Here is a 20,822-nt window from a genome sequence, read left to right as displayed (position 1 = left end):
AGATGACTTAAATTTTAAAATAGAAGCTAGCTCTTATAAAATGTCTTATGATATACTGCCTTTTCCCCCCAAGGAAATCAGTGGGTAGGCAACACCTTTCTGTGGTACTTCGTAAAATTTTCATAGTCACGTTTAACAAGCGTGGGAATCCCTGCTGCCTGGCCAGAGGTCACATAGGAAACAGCAATTTTAAGGAAGCCGTTGTTTGTCTCACCATGTGTGACGGCGGGTATGCGCCGCTATTATTTCATTGCAAGGTGTTTTTCACGTGCAGAAATGTGCTTTAATGTATTGTGTATGTTTTAAAATTTGTTCATCATTAGTAAAGTAACAGTAACTAAGTATTCTCCCAGTGTAATAAAATATTCTCTCCAAGTCTAAGGCAGCAGTAGAGTTGAATACAGAAGAGTCGTGTTCATTTATTCCATGTCCAGAGAGACGCAGCGGTCTTTAGAGACTGACTGAATCTGAATTAGGAAACATTAAAGCCAGTCAGCAAGTGGACATTGTCCTTGGCAGCTAGGACAGGATAGGCACGACTGGGCGTCACCACCCACGTAAGACATTGTCCCATCCGCAAGGGTGTTGCTACAGCCTGGGAGATACAGAGACAGCTAGACCAACTAGCTGTCTGTATGTCTGCAATGTTAATTTGTAGTAATAGGGAGTGCTGAAGTCTAGAAGAAGGTTCTTTTCAGGCCAGAAAGTTTCCACAGAAATGGGAGGCTAGGGCCAGGCCACAAATGAGAAGAGTAGAATTTGGATGGAGTGTGAGGGGGCAGGTTATGAAGGTAAAATACAGGAGGGAAAGCAAGTCGGTGGAGCAAAGGTAAAGCAGTGTTTGTGTGTGGAAAGTACGTGTACGTGATACTAAGTCATGGTTGTAGAGCTCCACGTGCCTCAAAAAGCCTCGTGTACAAGTGAAGTGAGTCTGTTTATATTTGCTTTTCCTGTTTTGTAACCTGTGTACTTTGGTCATGGTGACCTGTAGGCTCCGGGGAAGGGGTGCCTGGTGCCTCTGTTCCTCCTGGGCCGCATTCCTAGGCCAGCTGGTCTGCCTTTCTCTCTTTGTACGTAATACCACGTTTCCTCCCTTTCCAGCAAGTACTTTTCAAAAGAACTCTGTACATTTTCATATAAAAAATAAATACGTTGAGCTATTTTGAAAACAAATACATAAAATTTTCTGTAGTGTAATTTCACAGAAAAGCCTAAAAATGTGCTTTCCCTTTCACTGACACTTTCACTTCTAGAGATTTATCCTTAGGAAATAATCAACCATGTCCATTTAAGTTGTGCCATAATAAGAAAACCCTAGCTGGAAACAGTCTAAGTCAATGGCAATAGAATATTGTTAAATAAATATGGTATATTAGTGCAACAGAGTATTACATAACCTTTATTTTCCCTGTCTTGTTTTTAAAAGTAAAACACATATAGGGAAAGTGAGAAAAGTTCCTGGAAAGATATACATCCAAGTATTAGCAATCAGCTGTGTGATTGATGTTCTTAAATTCCTTTTGTCCTTTAAATCTTTTTAATTTTTCTGTAAAGAACACGTGTTTCTTTTTCTGTTTTCTTTTAAACTAGAAAACAGAATAAAAGATACAGTTTTGACACAGTTTTGACGTGTGCACGTGCGCACACACACACAAAACCAAAGAATAACAGTTAATTTATGTCTTATTTGGTTCTAAACTTTTGTCATTGAAACTGTGTCAATGTTAGTGGTGGTCATTGTAAGTATGAAAATTTAAGGAGGGGCAGCTTAGTAAGGAAAGAATCCTGAGTTGCAAAACCAAGCTGCTTTTATCAAGTATGAAAATAACTAGCTCTTTAAATTTCGGCAAGTGGTTTAACTTCTTGCAGCCTCAGTGTCTTTATAAATTGGAATCACTGATCTCTAATCATGCCAAATGGGAGAGTCAGAATAGTTGGGAGAGAAAAAGGTAATGCAGATTCAGAGCCTGATGTGGTGACAAGAAAGAGTAGCCTCTTCAGTGTGTGTCATCTTTTCATGGTCGATGGAAAGAAAGAAACTCTCTAACCATCAAAAGCTCAAGTTTCACTTAGGTATGTGTATAGGCTTTGAAACTATAGAGCAGAACAGTAGATGGTATTATAAAGCATATACTTTTTTATATTAAAGCCGAAGAATATGGAGGCTGATAAAGTTTTATTAACCCATTGTGAAAACAACAAGACGCATTAATGATCACTACCTAAGAAGAAATTTTAAAGGACTCCATGTGGTTCCAGACAAGATGGAGTAAATGCACTCCCCTCTATTCCTCCCACTAAGTACAACTAAAAGCCCTGGACAATATATATAAAAGAAACATGAGAAGATTTTAAGGGGCGAAGAAAAGAAAGCAGGCTGCTTAGAGCCCCGGCGACTGGAAGAAGAACGTGGCAGTGGGGTCCTTGGATTTTCCTTTTGCCTCATGTATCCCAGAGTAGGTGCTGGAAAAGTCAGCAACCAGGAAACCCCAATGGACTCAATCAGAAGTCCCAAGATAAGCCAAAGGACCAGAAAAGGGGAGGCGGGATATCTCTAGCAAGATAGAAAACCTTTAGACATTGATTGTGTACTTAGCCAAACACCACGGAAAAAGCTTCACTCCCACCTCCATCGGCAGAAGTTCAGTGGGGAAGCTGGACTTCCGCCCTCGCCCAGCTGTAACAAGATAGTCCTCACTTCCTGCTGGGGCTATGTCAGAAGAAATCTATTGGGGAGGCAGCGCTTTCACTGTCTCCCAGAAGCGTCAGTGAGGGCCACATCCAGTGGTTAGTGAGATATCCCTTCCCCTCATCCAGTAGTAGTGACATATCCCTTCCTCTCCCTGACAGGATGGTGTCGGAAACGACCAACAGGGAAGCCAGAGTTTTAACCACCATAAGCCTTGGGGCACCTGGGTGGCTCGGTCGGTTGGACGTCTATGACTCTTGATTTCTGTTCAGGTCATGATCTCACCGTTTGTGAGTTTAAGCTCCACATCAAGCTCTGTGCTGACAGTGCAGAGACTGCTTGGGATTCTCTCTCTCTCCTTCTATCTCTGTTCCTCCCAACTTGTGCTCCCACTCTCTCTCTCTCTCTCAAATATATAAACGTGAAAAAAACATTTTTTTTAAAAGTAACAAACCTCCTTCGCTCCCTTCACCCTCCCCCCGACCCCCAACAGTGTCAGCGAAGGGCCATGTGAGGAGCAGTGTGGAGGCGTCCCTTCCCTTCCCAACCAGGATGGTATCAGCAGAAGCCTTGTAGGGAGCCTAAAGTTTCATCATCTCCCAGCCATGAGACACCCCTCTCCCCTGTCTCCCAAAAGTCAACAGAGGCCAAATGGAAAACCTAGATCTAACCCCATCTGGAAATAATGAGACTGCATCCTTCTTCCCCGACTGGCATGGCACAGAGGACGCCTCCTGATACAGAAACTTAAGTAAGATCCAGAGTCCAGTAACATAATACAGTGCAATTGAAGATCGCTTCTTATACTAAGAACTGGGAAAATCTCTCTTGAGTGAAAAGAAACAATCACCAGATCTCAACACCAACACACAGAAGTTGGATTATCTCACAAGGAATTTAAAGCAGCCATTATAAAAAATTTTCATTGAGCACATACAAACACTTGAAACAAATTAAAAATATAAACTCGCAACATACAGAAGATACAAATAAGGAGCATATAAGAAATTTTTTTGCAGAAAAACTCCAGTAATGAAAATTTAAAAACTCAGTAGATGGGCCCAACAGCAAAATGGAGTGGTCAGAAGAAAGAACCAATGAGGGGCACTTGGGTGGCTCAGTTGGTTAAGCGCCCGACTTCGGCTCAGTTCATGATCTCCTAGCTCGTGGATTCGAGCCCCACATCAGGTTCTGTGCTGACAGCTCAGAGCCTAAAGCCTACTTCAGATTCTGTGTGTGTCTCTCTCTCTGCCCCTCCCCTGCTCATGCTCTGTCTATCTCTGTCTCTTAAAAATAAATAAACATTAAAAAAAATTTTTTTTAAGAAGAAAGAACCAGTGAACTTGAAGATAGAACAGGTTAGAAATTACCTAATTTGAACAAGAGAAAATAGAGTGGGGAAAAAAAAAAAAAAAGAGCAGCCTCAGGTTCCTGTGGGACTATAACAAAAACTCTAATATTCTTCTAATCAAAATCCCCAAAGGAGAGATTGAGTGTAAGACTGAAAAAAAGTATTTGAAAAAGTACCTTTTGAAGGTGTTTGAGAATTTCCCAAATTTCACAAAAGATGGAAACTTACAGAATCAAGAAGCTGAGCTAATGTCAAATAGGATAAACCCAAACAAATACATGCCAAGACACATAACAATCAAACTTCTGAAGACTAAAGATAAAGAGGGGTGCCTGAGTGGCAGAGTCAGTTAAGCATCCAACTCTTGGTCTCAGCTCAGGTCTTGATCTCAGAGTCATTAGTTCAAGCCCGGCATTGGGTTCCACACTGGGCATGAAGCTTACTTTAAAAAAATAAAAATAAACAAATAAATAAATAAATAAGATAAAATAACATTAAATAAAAAATAAATAAATAAATAAATAAATAAATAAGAAATCTTAAAAGCAGAGAAAAACAATACTTATCCAAAGGGGAAAACTAAGTCGAGTGACAGCAGGTTTCTCATCAGAAACAATGGTGCTGAAAGAAAAGAATGGTTAACCCAGAATCCTATGCCCAGCAAAAATATCCTTCACAGAAGGAGGAGAAATGAAAACATTCTCAGATGAAGGAAAAGAGTTTGTTGCTCATGGAACTACCCTAAAAAATGGCTAAAAGAAGTTCTTGAAACAGGAAACGATAAAGAAGAAATGTTGGGACGTCAGGAACAAAGAAAAGGCAAAAGAGTAAAACTATTAATAAATGAAACAGACTTGCCATCTCCTCTTGAGTTTTCTAATGTATGTTTGATGGCTGAAGCAAAAATTACAATGTTGAATGTGGTTCTCATTGTATGTAGAGGAAATATCTAAGATAATTGTGTTATAAATGGGAAGAAAAAAGGGATTTAAGTAAAGTTTCTAAACTTGATTCAAACTGGTAAAATAGCCACACCAGTAGACTGTGGTAAGTTATGAATGTATAATGTAATAACCCAGAACGACCATTAAAAAATCTGTACAAAAAGATAAATTCAAAAATACTATAAATAAATAAAAATGGAATTCTAAGAATGTTCAAGTAACCAACAGGAAGGTAAGAAAAAGAAAACAGATGAAAAACAGTGAGCAAACAGAAAACAAAATGACAGGTACGACCTAACAAATCAATAATTACATTAAAGATAAATGATCTAACTACAACTACTTAAAGACAGAGATCGGTAGAGTGGGTTAAAGAAGCACAAGAACTTATTTCAAACACAGCATTAAGAAGATTGAAAGTAAAAGAAATTCGGAAAGATAACACTATGCAAACATTAATCAAAAGAAAGTAGTAGTAGCTATGTTAATATGAGATAAAGTAGGTGTCAGAGCAGAGAAAATTACCAGGACAAAAGGGTTATTATAACAAAAGGGTTAATCTACCAAGAAGACATAGCAACCCTAAATATGTGTGCACCGAACAGTAGAGCTACAAAATATGTGAAGCAAAAACTGGCAGCCGAAAGGAGAACTAGACAAATCCACAAATAAGTTGAGGACCTCAACACCCCTCTTTCAACAACTGATAAAACAGAAAATCATTAAGGATATAGTACTTAACACCATCAAGGAACAGGATGTAATCAACATTTATAGAACACCACACCCAATAACAGCAGAAGAGCCAATGGATTGAATCAATAGAGTCAAACTAGAAATCAGTACAGAAAGGTTAAAAAAAAAATTCTAATACTTAGAAACTAAACAACACACTTCTAAATAACCTATGGGTCAAAGAACGTCAATACCTATGGTCTCAAAGCCTTGAGATGACACTGAACTCAGTGACAAAAGGCAACCTTGTTGTATCAAACCTTGTAGGATACAGCTAAAGCAGCAATAAAGAGAAATGTATCACATTAGAAAAGAGAAAACATCTGAAATCAGTAATCTAAGCTCCCACCTTAAGAAATTAGAAAAAGAAGAGCAAAATAAACCCGAGACAAGCAAAAGGAAGAAAATAATAAAAGCAGAAATCAGTGAAATTGAAACATAAAAGCAATAGAGAAAATCAGTGAAATAAAAAGCTAGTTCTTGGGGTGCCTGGCTGGCTCAGTTGGTGTAGTATGTAACTCTGAATCTTGGGGTTGTGGGTTCAGGCCCCACGCTAGGTGTAGAGATTATTTTAAAAAAATAAAATCTTAAAAGCTAGTTCTTTCAAAAGCAAAATTACAAACCTCTAGCCAGACCTCATAATGGCCTGGAGCATTAGAAACTCAATCTCAACTCATTTTGATACCAAAGTTTGAGTCTCTGTTCTAGCCTGTATTATAGCATAGTTAGTTAAGAGCACAGATTCTGGAACCGGACCACCTAGGTTTGAGCGAGTTGATATATTTGAGTCATTTAGAACAAAACTGCCTGGTATTTTATGAATGTTACACAAATGTTAACCATGGCTAATTCAAAATGATTATGGAGAGGGGCACCTGGGTGGCTCAGTCAGTTAAGTGTCTGACTTCAACTCAGGTCACGATCTCGCAGTTCGTGAGTTCTAGTCCTGCGTCAGGCTCTGTGCTTACAGCTCAGAGCCTGGAGCCTGCTTCGGATTCTGTGTGTGTGTCTCTCTCTGCCTCTCCCCCACTCATGCTCTGTCTGTCTCAAAAATAAACATTAAAAAAAATTTTTTTTAAATGATTATAGAGAGCAGGAGCAAGACCCACTGAAGAAAATTCCAGTTACTCTACATAGAAAGAATATATTACTGCTACCTCGTTTCTAAACTCTACTGGACTAATAAAATCTGAGAACAAACATCAGATCTACCACTGATAATTTAGGACTTTCTAATATGCAATACTACTCAACGTTACATTCCGGCGGCTCACTAGCAATGTTTCTTACGAACCTTGAATATCATTACATTTATAAAACCATACAACCTTGTTGTAACACAAACTGTTCTTTTTTCTAGAAGTATGCCTATTTGACCCAAAAACTGGCAACACCAGAAAACACCATAACTCAAAAAGGCAAACAAAAAATTGTTTTATTTTTTTTAAATGTATTCGTGAGTGATTTGTTATCCTTAAAGAGGATAATGAGAAAAATATTTGCACTCCAGTAGGAAAGAGAGCAAAAAATACAAATACTTCCTAGAAGGAAAAGCAGCAAAAAGAATAAAATACTTTGATATAACTTGAACAAAAGAATTGCAAACTTTCTTCTACACTGCAAACTACAAAACATTGAAAGTTTTAAAGACCAACATAAGTTAGAAGGATACCCATGTTTATGGATTGGAAGGCTTACTATTTTTAAAATGACAGTACTCCTAAATTGATGTACACATTCAACACAATTTCTCTCAGAATCCCAGGTGATTTTTTTTTTTGGCAGAAATTGACAAGCCAATCTTAAAATTCATGGGAAAACCCAAGGGACCCAGAATAGTTGAAGCAGCCATGAAAAAGAGGAATAGAGTTGGGAGACTCACACTTTCCAATTTCAGAACTTATTTTCAAGCTACAGCAATTGAGACAGTGTGATACTGGTAGGAGGACAGACATAAATCAGTGGAATAAAATTGAAAGACCAGAAATAAGTCTTCACCAAAAATAAACAGTCAATTGATTTTCAACAAGGGAGCCAAGATAATTATGGAGAAAGAATAATCTTTTCAGCAAATGGTGCTGGAATAACTGGATATCCACATGTGAAAGAATTAAGTCAGACCCCTCCCCCCAACCCCCCCCCCATACAATAATTAACTCAAAGTACAGCAAAGACCTACTTTAAGAGCTAAAGCTATAAAACATAGAGAAGACAGGAAAAATTCTTCATGACCTTGGAGTAGGCCAAGCCTTCTTACAAGGATCAGCACCAAAAGCATGAGTGACTAAAGAAAAACATGGGTGAATTGGACTTCATCAAACTTAAAAACTTTTGTGTTTCAAAACAAATCATCAAAGTGAAAAGACAGCTCACAAAATGGGAGAGAATATTTGCAAATCCTCTATCTGATAATGCACTTCCAGGATATATAAAGAACTCTTTCAGCTCTTTCAATAATAAATACGGGCAAAAGATTGGATAGACAATCCGAGAAGATATGTAAATGCCCAGTAAGCACATGAAAAGATGCTCAGCATCATTACTCACTAGGGAAATAAGTCAAAACCAAAATAAGATACACTTTCACCCCCACTCAGATGGCTAAAATCTAAAAACAACAACAAAGACAGATGATAAGCGTTGGCAAGGATGTGAAGATGTTAGAACTCTCGTTGCTGGAGGGATATATAGAAGGGTGCAGCCTCTTTGGAAAACAATTTAGCACTGGCTCACGTGTTAAACGTAGAGTTGCCACGCGATCAGCAATTCCACTGCTAGGTAACATACCCAAGAGCAATGAAAACCTATATCCGCATAAAAATTTGTACATGAATGTTCATAGCAGCGTGATTCAGAATGGCCAGAAAGTGGAAACTACCAAAATGCCCATCACTTGATGAATGGGGTAAACAAAATGTGGTACAACGGAATATTATTCAACCGTCAAAATTTAGAATGAAGCACTGATACATGCTACAACATGAAGGAACCTTGAAAAAACACTGTGCTACGAAGCCAGTCACACAAAAACAAATACTGTGTGGTTCCACTTACATGGAATGTCAAAATATGCCAATCCTTAGAGGCAAAAAGTAGATTGGTGTTGGATAGGAATGATGGGAAGGAAATAAGGAGTGAGGACCTACAAAAAAAAAAAAAAAAAAGGAGTTACAGCTAATGGCTATGGAATTTGGGGGGACTGGGGAGATGATGAGGATATCTTAAAATTAGATTTTGGTGATGTTTGCACAACTGTTAATACTAAAAGTCAGGAATTGTACACTTTAAAAAGGTGAATTTTATGGCATGTGAATTATATCTCAATAAAGCTATTAAAAAAGAATAACTATTCCTTCGCTATCTAGTAATTGTACTTTTAGGAATCTGTCCTAAGGAAATGCATTCATTCATTTGTCCCTCCAATATTTATTGAGTGTCACTGTCCTAGTGGGTGTTGTTTTAGGTGCTAGCTATACAACAATGAACAAATTAAGGAGCTACGGAAGCCTCCCCACCCCCACACCTTATCCATGTTTTCAGCTATGTGAGGTCAGCCACGGTGAGAAGCAGATAATCCGCCTCTGACCTATAGCCAGAATGACAGTAGTAGCCTGATTCAATGTCACATGCCTGCATCACTCACCTTACTTCATTCATCTCATCACGTAGGCATTTTATCATATCACAAGAAAAAGGGTGAGTGCAGTATAAGAAGGTATTTTGAGAGAGACTACATTCCCATAAATCTTGTACGGTATATTGTTACAATGGTTCTATTTATTTCATTATTAGTTACTGTTGTTAATCTCTTACTGTGCCTAATTCATAAGTTAAACTTTATCATCGTGTACAGGAGAAAACATACTATGTATCCATCCATTCGGCGCCTTCATGGTTTCAGGCGCGACTAGGCAGGAGCCCACTGGGATCTTGGAACAGATCCCTCGCAGATAAGGGTGGAGGAGTGTAATCAGATACAATGATTTGAGGACTTTTTCAAAAGGATGTTCGTAATAACATTAACTTCAACAATAATAAAAAGCTGGGAACAAATGATCCACTGGCAGACAAATTACGGCATATGGTAGAATGTTATGTAACCATTTAAAATTAAGTTTTCACAGAACAGTCATTGATGTGAGAAAATGATACAATATAACGTGAAATAAGGAAAATGCCACATGAAATATCCTACCACCACTATGAAATCAATATTATTTCTGTAGGTAATGATGTTGGATTTTGATTTTAGAGCCCACTTTTCTATCCATTATTGTTTCTTTTTTTATGTTTTCCTAAATCTCCTATAATGAAATACTGTGCCTTTATAATCCTAAAATCCACATTTCTGTGAACAACCGAGCAAAAGCGCTGAACCGTTGCAGGTGTTGCCTTCTAAATGCTTGTTATAGGTTTGTTTCCTTTGAAGTTAAGAAAACAAAGCTATGAGGGAAATCTGGTTTGCTGCTGAGTGAAAGTGGGATTTTTCATATGCCGATATGAATATGGAATTGTCCAATCTCAAAGAGGAGAGAAAGTATCAACTCGTTATTAGAGGCTGTCAGTTTTTCTTTGTGGCATATTTTCTGTGTTCAAGTTGGTGGAGTTTTGCTTCTTTCAGTATCCACCTGTCAACAATTCTTATACACCGAGAGCTGTCGTTAGCGAGTGCTCATCATGTGCTAGGCATTTTAAAACAGTACCACATCCGGTCCTTCCGCCAGGCCTCACGGCAACTCTGAGGAAGGTGTAAACATCCCTCTTTTGCACATGAACCAGTTCCAGCACATGAAGGTCACACAGCTGGTTTATGTCAGAATCCGCAAGCTAGCACAGGTGCTATTGACCCCAGTTGTGGGTTTTGTTTTTTTTTTTTTTAATGTTTATTTATTTTTGAGAGGGAGACAGAGCATGAGCGAGAGGGACAGACCCAGAATCCAAAGCAGGCTCCAGGCTCTGAGCTGTCAGGACAGAGCCCGACGTGGGGCTCGAACCTGCCGACTGCGAAATCACAACCTGAGTGCAAGTGAGACGCTTAACTCACTGAGCCACCCAGGCGCCCCGACCCCAGTCGTGTTCTTGACTGCTGCGCTGTGCCACCTGCTAGAGACCCCCCGAAGTGGAAAGTCGAAGGCCTTGCTCCAGGAGGGCTTTTCAGCCTGATGGAATCAGGTGCACACACAGAGAAAAGGAAGCAATAGGATAGTCTGGAGTGTGGAAAATTCGGAAATAAGAGAACACCAGAAGATTCTGTACATAGTAACTGTAAGAGAATTTAGAAGGAAATTGCGGACTGCATTTGCCCATTTCCAGAATATGTTTATGCCATTGCTTCCTCCACTTCATATTATCTGTTTGTTTCCTCTTTAACTAATGTTACAAGGTTTAAAATGCAGTATATTAAAAGGTAAATAAGCAGTATGTGTATGATTTTGGTTTTTAGATGGAATTGCTTGAAGCTAGGTGTGCTTTCTGCTTCATTTGTAACTTGAAATGTATCCAGCCGGCTAGTTGCCCACGTGCCAGCATGCGGTAGGCTTCTGATCAAGTCTTTAACCACCTAATCTTTGCTTGTTGCAGGCGACATGGCTGTATGGCATACAAATGACAGGCTTGCTCTTGGTGTGCATTCTTCAGTTTTTTAATTCTATGATTCTTGGATCATTGCTGATCAGTTTTAATCTTTCAGTATTAATTGCAAGAAAACTTCAGGTAGGACATTATTTTTGTCCTTTAAGCAAACTCTTTTTTAAATTGTGTGGTTGCTTGGGCCTTATTTTTATACAGCACACAAAGGAAAATTTATGACCAGATTCCCACTGAAAAGCACCGGACCCATTATTTTTTGTTTTGGTTTTTGGTTTTGTTTGTTTGTTTGTTTGTTTTTATGTGCACGGTGTAGCATCTCTGTTGTCAAGCTTTCTGATGTGCCACCCCTTGTTTTGACATTTACTTTTGTCTTAGAGAATGGGAATCTCAGTTCAGGGATTAGCCAGAGATGCTTATTTGAATGCATGCCATTGATTTAAACCTGAAACAAAGAAGAAAAACTTTTTTACTTCTGGTGTGTGTGAATTCAAGAGTAAGAAGAACCTGTTACTTGGGGACATATGTTCATCCCAGTGTCTTTCGAGTTGCTGGATACCTTATTATTGGTGACACAGTAGCACTACTCCCTACCGCATCGTTCCGTATCGTGGTATTGATTTTTAAGTGAATTTAGATTAACTCTGAGAATTTTGAGAATCTAGATACATACATTCAGAAATAAGGGGACATTCCTGGAGTGTCACATTTGAAAACATTGACCTGATATTTTGGTTTTATTAAAGAATTCAAATCTCTTAAAGTTACATGAGATTTAATTTGTTTTTCTTCACATAATGTCACAAGGCCTGTTTTTTTTCATAAGCATATGAGAAACATTTCTCATAAGTACTTTTATATCAAGAAGCTGTTTTACTTTCTGCTTTAGGAAGAAAATATCCTGTCATGGACAAGCTGTCACAAAGATTTTTTTAAAAAAGGCTTCAGTTGATGATCTAAAACAATAGTTCTCATTCATCCTTCTAACTTTAGTTATAAATAAACATCATGCCTATTTAATTCTTCAAAATTATTAGTTATTATTATATTTGATGATCTGTAAAGTTAATCTGACAGTTATAAGAAAACTATTATAAAGAGCACAATTTATCTTTTATTATACTGGTAGGTCTTTAATTTGCTGTGTCGTCTGTGATACATGAATTAATGGTTAAATGACCACAAGATTTGTTCAGTCAGTGTATCCTGAGTACCTTCTGGCACACTCCATACTCTAGTTGCAAAGGTCTAAAAAAAAAAAAAAAAAAAAAAAAGACTAGGACAGTTTTCTGATATTACGAAGCTTTATATAAAGGGATTCATTTACATTTATATTAGACATTTACAAGCATTAAGACAGTATATAACCTCGTGAAAAGTAGGTGATATTTTCCACATATTTTCCCAGTATGTTGCATGATCTCATGTTTTAAATCCTTAAGTAATCTCATCTTAAATGTCTCTGAAGTAATTTAAGAATTAAGACTCAGCTGTTTTCATTTCTAGAAAAATCTGAAAACTGGAAGCTTCCTTAATAGGCTGGGGAAACTATTATTACATTTATTTGCAGTTTTATGCTTGACACTTTTTCTCAACAACATTATTAAGGTAGGTTAATAAAATGACATTTAATTTATGAATTAAAGTTATCTAAAGAATGACCAGTTCTCCTTTTAACAAGCTCAGTTTTCACTTTGTTTCTGAAACAGTTATTCTCTATCTCAGTCATTGATTTCTGCTCATTTTTTAAATATGTTCTAACTTGAACTCACTTTTTGAGTCACTACACTTTTTCAACGTTTTTTTTTTTTTTTTTTTTTTTATTTATTTTTTATTTATTTTTGGGACAGAGAGAGACAGAGCATGAACGGGGGAGGGGCAGAGAGAGAGGGAGACACAGAATCGGAAACAGGCTCCAGGCTCTGAGCCATCGGCCCAGAGCCTGACGCGGGGCTCGAACTCACGGACCGCGAGATCGTGACCTGGCTGAAGTCGGAGGCTTAACCGACTGCGCCACCCAGGCGCCCCGAGTCACTACACTTTTTAAAAGCTCAACTTTAAAGGCATTAAACGAGTGTCTCTCTAATTTTAAAAAATTCTACTTTTTAGAGAGCGTTTTCTTGCACTATGGTACAAAGAAAAAGATGACATGATTTTCACTGGGTTAAGTTGATAGATGAACAGGCAGGGCGCCTGGCTGTCTCAGTTGGTGAAGCGTGCAACTCTTGGTCTCGGGGTCGTCAGTTCGAGCCCCACGGTAGGTATAGAAGATTACTTAAAACAAAAGAAAAGAAGAGAGAGAAACTAGCTTTACTGTTGGAACCACAGTGATTTATTGAAACGATTTTGCCCCTCCTGGCAGGCTGGTTTCAGGGCAGGAGACATCCGCATGTACGTTGGCAGTCCCTCTTCCTGTCTGTTGACTCTCAGAGACTCTCACTCATCCGGCCACATTAAACACTTCCACTCCAGGTCCTTGTCGCTAGTTCTTAAACCCCACACAGTTCAGTACTTATCAAAAGCTTACTTGAGCTGAGCAATCAGCGTTTCCGAAAGATTGGCTGAAAGATATGCGGTTCACCCATTCCCCCACTCGAGACATTTAGTCATCCGTGCCTGAGTGAAGCCAGTAGAGCGCTGCATGCCTGGACCATTGATTCTTGACTTCCCAAAGAATACCATCTATTGAGTCATACTTGATGTCTTGCCAGCTACATACAATGAGAGGAATTAGAAAAAATTTGTCTTTGAGACTCCTGCTGTTTTTACCGTACCCATGGGGAAAATTTCTCTTGAGTCTCAGTTTTAGGAGTGTTAGGATCTGTTTTGAGCAACTAGTTTGTTTTAATCTTATGACCTGTGCTTTTATCTCCCTCTGCATTTGCTAGTAGAATGTGTAAGCCCAGATTTGCAGCTCATCTCTAGCAAATGTATTTTATGTACTAACCTCACTTCTGGATTCATCTTACTTTCTTTTCTGTCTTCATTTTCCTTTTGATAGAATTTCTTGACTGATTTATGTTATATGGATTTTTGTAAAGCGTATGTTAAAAATAAAATGATGTGAATTAAAATCCTAATCACTAATGATATGCGCTGGTATTTGTTCACTCTGGGGGCCACCACTGAGCCTTCAGTTGTCATTGTGTGAATGAGTCTTCTATCAATTGTGTCTCCAGACAGAGACCCCAAAGCCAGAGAGGCCCTGTGGGCTCTATACCTGTTTGAGGTCTCAGATCATCAAATTATTGGTTTTCTGATAAAAAAAAAAAAAATTGTACTCACCTGGCTTCAGCCATCTCCTCCCTGAGACCAAAGAAGCTCATCTTTTATCTATTTTACGTGTTGAACTTCTTTATAAGGTTGAAAAAAGTGATTCTGCTTATAAAAAGGGGGGGGGGGGGATGAAGGAGTGTAAAAGTCACTGTGTTAGAATTCCTCATTTCTGACAACTATTGAGAACATTTGCTATAAACACACACACACACACACACACGCACACACACGCAGTCCTGTGAAACTGGACACCAGATGTATGTATTCATTGGGAAATTATCAGGAAATCATGCATGAGGCACTAATAGTAATTTTCATTTTCTCCCTCCCTGATAGAAAATTCTTAACCTGAAGTCAGACGAACACATATTTAAATTTCTGAAGGCAAAATTTGGGTTTGGAGCAACAAGGTATGGCTGAATTTAAAATTTATGTTTGCTTTTTTATATTAAATCAGCAGGGACTTTCAAACTTCATAGTGCCTTGAACTATTAATTCCAGGCTCATTTTGAGGAAAAATGTGTGGTTTACTTCTCTTGTTTTGAATTTAATATTTTGCCTTTTCATTTGTTCCCTAGAGATTTCGATGCAAATCTGTATCTCTGTGAAGAAGCATTTGGCCTCTTACCTTTTAATACATTTGGAAGGCTCTCAGATACTCTCCTTTTTTACGCTTACATATTTGTTCTGTCCATCACAGTGATGGCAGCGTTAGCAGTCGCCTTCCATAATCTCAGGTATGGCGTGTTTCGGAAGCCTATGCTGTGCTTTAACGAACTTGCTCTCTGTTGCCGAAAAAGTGCTCCGTTGAAAATCAATCTATCAGACACAGATGCGGTATTGTGCAGCTGAAAGGGGGGACGTAGCCAGTTTAGATTGGACTCCACTCAGTCATTAACGATGGACCAGCTAAGACATAGCAAAAAGGCAGTACCGAGCAGACTGTCCCCTTTGAGCCCTTCCCGTATGCCCCTTTCTATAGACACAGGATACTCAGAGGACTTACTCTACAGGGTTTGTGGGAAGTAAATAAGTTAAAATGACATACAGTGCTTAGAATGGTGCCTCACGCCTGGAACATTCTGTGCATTTTATATGTCATTAGCTCGTATTACTATTAATGACTCATAGTCTCTCTTTGGTTCTCGTTGTTAGTTTTCCTGTTGTTTTTCTGCCTTTCTTGGTCTAGCTGCCTTTTTTATTTCTCATGAAGTATCAAGAGTTAACTGTTGTTTTGTTGCATGTTGTTAAAGGGCTTGTAAAGTTGGAGTCCACCAAAGTCTTCAGCAATAATTGGCTGTTTCTAAAAACTTAACATGTCTACTAATCTGCTAAAAGAAAGAGCCAGGGAGTATAAAGACGTTTTAAAAACGTGTGGAATACCTACCTACAAGGCTGATGGAGGGCTTTTGCATTTACTGTCCGTGTTAAATTGAAAGAAAATTAAGTGTAAGAAATTGAAGCTGCTGTCATTTGTGAAAACTTAATGAAGCTCAGAAGGAAGCCCTTTTTCTCCATAGTTATCTTGCCAATTAAGGTGCTGGTGGGCTGTGATTCGCAGCCACCGGAGAGCTGTGCTGGAGAAGGGCATTAAAATGAGTCCAGATCAGTTGAGATGTTTTATGATTATTAAGAGAGTGAAGCAACATTGAACCATGAAAATACTTCATTGACTATAAACTATTTTAGTATCTTTCAGAAGTGTTCTTAGCCTGATCTCTAGCCCAAGATAAAATCCAGCCCTGTGAAAATAGATGGAAATTATTCTAGACAGCGTAATTTAATATTATTCCAGACACGCCAAATGTCGGCAGGACTCTAGACTGCATGCAAAGCAGGAAGTTGAGTTGGCCTGCAGTATTTTGTGAAAATGTCTGCCATGCTCAGTGTGAATCTAGGAGCCGTCTCTGCAGGCTGACTTGGTGTATGATTGTGGGTAAGGTTTTAGAACATCCTCATCTACCACGTAGGGGTATTAGAACCTTATTAGAGGAAAAGTACTACATTAATTAAAGTAATTTAAGAATAATGGTATCTTAAGATGAACTTCTAAGTAATTTGAAGGATATTTTATTGATGCCAAGTATTTAAAATATTTCCACCATCTTGGGGCGCCTGGGTGGCGCAGTCGGTTAAGCGTCCGACTTCAGCCAGGTCACGATCTCGCGGTCCGTGAGTTCGAGCCCCGCGTCAGGCTCTGGGCTGATGGCTCGGAGCCTGGAGCCTGTTTCCAATTCTGTGTCTCCCTCTCTCTCTGCCCCTCCCCCGTTCATGCTCTGTCTCTCTCTGTCCCAAAAATAAATAAAAAACGTTGAAAAAAAATTAAAAAAAAAAAAAAATATTTCCACCATCTCAATACTAGGAAGGATGATACTGTTCTGTTCACGCAACACATCTGTGTTGGTGTAAAGGCTACGACTGAAAAGGAATTAACTCATGGGCTCTATATTCATGGGATTAATATGAGCTTTCCAGCTTGGCCAGGGAGATGGGGAGAGGTGTTGCAGAATTCTCTCAGGTATCAGGGGAAAATGAGAACATATGTTCTTGTCTGGAGCAACATTTTAGTAGCAACATAAAAGCCAGGGTTTGGGTTGTAATATATGACACCTAAGTAAAGATTACTACCAGTGGTGAAAATTACCTTAGAATACCAGTTTAATTTTCATACGTATCTAGGGTGGTTGAAAGGATTTCTAGGGAAGAATAGTTTTCTAGTTACATGGAAGCCTCCTACGTATCCAGGTGTGTTGGATTTTATGAAGGCTAAGTGGGGCCTTTACAAGGTATTGCTTTTATCTGAAACTGATGGCACTTCCTGTTGTTTCCTTATGCCCTTGACAACACACTGGACGACATCCGAACCCACTCGTCCATCTCAGCATCTCTAAAGTGGGGACCACCAGAGACGACAGTATGTGCCTCCCCGGTGTGACCCAGTTTAGAGTACAGCAGGTCCCCCATGGAGTATTCTTGCCAAAATAAAACTGACTCTAATAATTAACCTCTAGATCTAATTATAAGTTTATAAGCAGGGTGGGCATAGAGAAACGTATTAAACACCACCACAAGGAGAAAATCAGCCAAATCCAGAAGGTGGAAGTAGTTACAGGACAAATGACATTTCTTTCAGCCAATAAACAGCCTCAAAGCAGAGGATCCTTGTTTTGACTGAGAGATAACTTAAAGAGACGTTGATGAAATGCAGTGTGAAAGCTTAGGGTCCTGATTCAAAGAAACCACCTGAAAAAAGCAATGGCAGTACGTGGGAAATAGAATACAAAGTGGGTGTTACGTGATAAGGAATTATTGTTAATATTATGGGTGTAATTATTTTAACATAGCCATGTTTGATTTAAAAAAAATCACGTCAGACATCTGTAATGAGGTATTGATAGGTTAAAATGTGATCATTTGTTCATAAAGGAACTGAATTCCAAGTTTATGGACACATTTTTATTTTTTCTTATTTATGAAAACTTACACAATACTAGCAACTCATGAAATATCTTTAAAGATATCTTTATCTTTTTGACTCCAGAAGACTATTTTTTCTATTTTCTTATAAAGGGTTGAAGTACTCTAAATTTTTCCTTACAATGTAATTTGTTAAATTTTAGCTAGTGATGCATTTTAACACTTTTAGCTTCATAAATTCAAAATTGATTAATGCTGACTCATTTTGTCTTAGAGCAATAATACATTTCTAAATATATGAAGAGATAAGTTTCTAAATACATTTGTATATATATGAAGGCATAAATCTTTTAAAAAGATTTACCTAACTTACAGTTATGTATCCAGTTTCAATTTTGTACGTGTTCTGTTTTATTCAGTGATTCTGCAAATCAACAATCCATGGGTCAAATGGGAAAGTGCACGATCATCCTGAAACCAGAAACTGCCTACAACTTAATACATACCATTCTGTTTGGATTCTTGGCATTGAGTACGATGAGGTATTTTGTCTTATCTGTTTGCTTGATTAATGTTTTTATTTGACCATTCTTTACCTGACATATTTTAGCAATGTAACTTGGAAACTGACGGGCATCTTCATTGATAATTATGGTTGCCATAAAATTTTTCTTGCTTGCTACCTTTTCCAGTACAAAATATTATTAATAACCACTTTTTTCCTAATTACCCAGATTCATCTATTTTTACCTATATGATGGTTCTCAAAAGGCAGTGAAACTCGTAACTGATCCTTTGGCAGACGGTTCCTGCACAGTCTTAGTTAGATTTTCCTGTCCCAGACGGTACAACTGTCTCACACCGCGGGTCTCTCCACGGCTGGCTGGCACTTGTTGACCTTTGCCTGTTTCTTTTCCTACAGAATGAAGTACCTCTGGACGTCACACATGTGTGTGTTTGCATCGTTTGGCTTATGCAGCCCTGAAATATGGGAGTTACTCCTGAAGTTGATCCATCTTTATAACCCAAAGAGGGTCAGTGCTATTATCCCTTTTAGTTTTATGACTTTCAGGATTTCTTTCCTACCAATTATTGTTGTTTTCAGTAGTTGCCCCTACATCAGTCCAGTGAAACAGATACTAAAATTTGAGGCAGAAAATAGATAACTGGCACCTTATGGTTTTCTCCCGTCTAAGTACTAACCAGGCCCAACCCTGCTTAGCTTCCAAGATTAGACGAGATCGGGCGCATTCAGGCTGGTGTGGCCGTAGACCTTAGGATTTTCTAAGGAGTTATTTCTAAAATAGTTTTATTCTTAATTTTATTTTTTAAATTATTTATTTTTTCCCAAACCATTGGTTAGATTTGCTTATTATACTGAATTTGGAAATACTGTAAAGCACACAAGGAAAAATTACAAATCATCAAGAACTCCATTATCCAGTTATCACTATTATTATAATAAATTATCCTTAAAACAAATATTAATAACAGGGGATAGGAAAACACAAATATGAATAAGCATATGGTTATGGTTAATAGCCTATAACTGCAGTTTGAATTGTTCTCCCGTGTGAACTCACAAGGTGGCAATAGAGTAGAAGCTACAAGTATCTCATGAGTGATTGGGACCCTTACGTTGACCCCGTTGTCTGGCATAGTGGAGACTCATGCTCCGTGAAATCACATTTTTGTTGCTTTAAAAAGAATGGGTCCTATGTTTACAGAACAAAACTGTAAGGCCAAAGTGTTCAAAATACCTGTGATCTAAATAATGTCTTTCTTATATAGATATGTATAATGCGATATTCAGTACCGATATTAATACTGCTGTATCTGGGCTATAAGGTAAGACTGATTTTCCTCATTGTTGCCATTAATCAGTTTAGCAGAATAATTGCTTTGACTCTGTACTCTGTATGTTACTGGCAAATAGAATGGTTTGTGGAGGTTACAGACCTCTCCTTGGCTTCTTATGAAGCCACCTGGCATTGATAGGAAAACCCATCTATTTCTCAAATAGTATTTAACAAGTAAAAACACTGTAGCAAAAACGACTACAGGTTAATTTTTCTGATTAACTTTAGTTTTGACTTACTATTCCGCTGATGCAAATTCCGAAAGATGTTTTCAGACCTATGTTGAGGTAAATTAAGTAGAAAAATAATTCCCTGTTACCTGCTTTAGAGAGAGTAAGAGATCCTAAAATGCATCTTACTTTAACCTACATATTTTATTAGATGCTTAAAATCACTTTGTAAGAGGCTGGGCATATGTAAGTAAGTACAGTCCCAGACTAGCCTCGTTATCTGTCCTTCAGTTTCAATAGGAAATAAGGAAATTCCTCATATTCTCAGTTGAGTAACTCCTGAAATAGCTTTAACTGTGCTTCAGTTCTGAGAATCCTTCGTAAGAGACAGGGAGTCGCCAGTCAGATGGACGATTTGGTGACTCTTGACGCATCTTTAAGATTTAGAGGCTTGAATCAGTACCTGGGCAGGGAGCCCAGACTACGCCATCCAACTGAGCTTTTACCCTCTCTTTTTAAACAATCTTACACATATTCTTAAGTTTAGATTTTTTCCTTCAAATTTGGTTTTATGTCAGAACGAACAGTAGATCTCATCCTCTACTGTGTATCGCCCCTCATTTGGGAGGGAGTCTCAAGGGAGGAGGGGGCTCAGCCACGGGGAGGATTAGCGATTGCAGCTCAGCTTCGGGTTTGGCTTATACTTTCATGTAAGATTTTACTCAAAGCCAGAGGTTTTAGGCTAAAAATAGTATGTGATAATCACACTCTTGGATGATTCTACTGTAAATATTT

At 38.3% G+C, this 20,822-nt stretch overlaps 1 protein-coding gene across 5 annotated transcripts in view; it reads left to right on the top strand.

Moving 5' to 3' along the window:
• Positions 1 to 20,822, top strand: part of DPY19L3 (dpy-19 like C-mannosyltransferase 3) — a 77,374-nt gene that overhangs the window by 38,651 nt on the left and 17,901 nt on the right. For 4 of the 5 annotated variants that reach the window (XM_060650883.3, XM_060650881.3, XM_060650884.3 and 1 more), the window contains 7 exons: positions 11,300 to 11,431; positions 12,812 to 12,913; positions 14,918 to 14,991; positions 15,160 to 15,318; positions 18,418 to 18,540; positions 18,921 to 19,032; positions 19,790 to 19,846. In XM_060650883.3, coding sequence (XP_060506866.1) covers positions 11,300 to 11,431; positions 12,812 to 12,913; positions 14,918 to 14,991; positions 15,160 to 15,318; positions 18,418 to 18,540; positions 18,921 to 19,032; positions 19,790 to 19,846 — 759 coding nt within the window. The remainder of the gene's footprint in view (positions 1 to 11,299; positions 11,432 to 12,811; positions 12,914 to 14,917; positions 14,992 to 15,159; positions 15,319 to 18,417; positions 18,541 to 18,920; positions 19,033 to 19,789; positions 19,847 to 20,822) is intronic. The other variant, XM_060650882.3, reaches the window with a different exon arrangement.

Source organism: Panthera onca, chromosome E2, assembly GCF_046562875.1.
Source record: "Panthera onca isolate mPanOnc1 chromosome E2, mPanOnc1 haplotype 2, whole genome shotgun sequence".
Taxonomy (NCBI): Eukaryota; Metazoa; Chordata; class Mammalia; order Carnivora; family Felidae; genus Panthera; species Panthera onca.
Note: the sequence above shows the minus strand (reverse complement) of the source record. Positions and strands in the feature narration are given on the sequence as shown.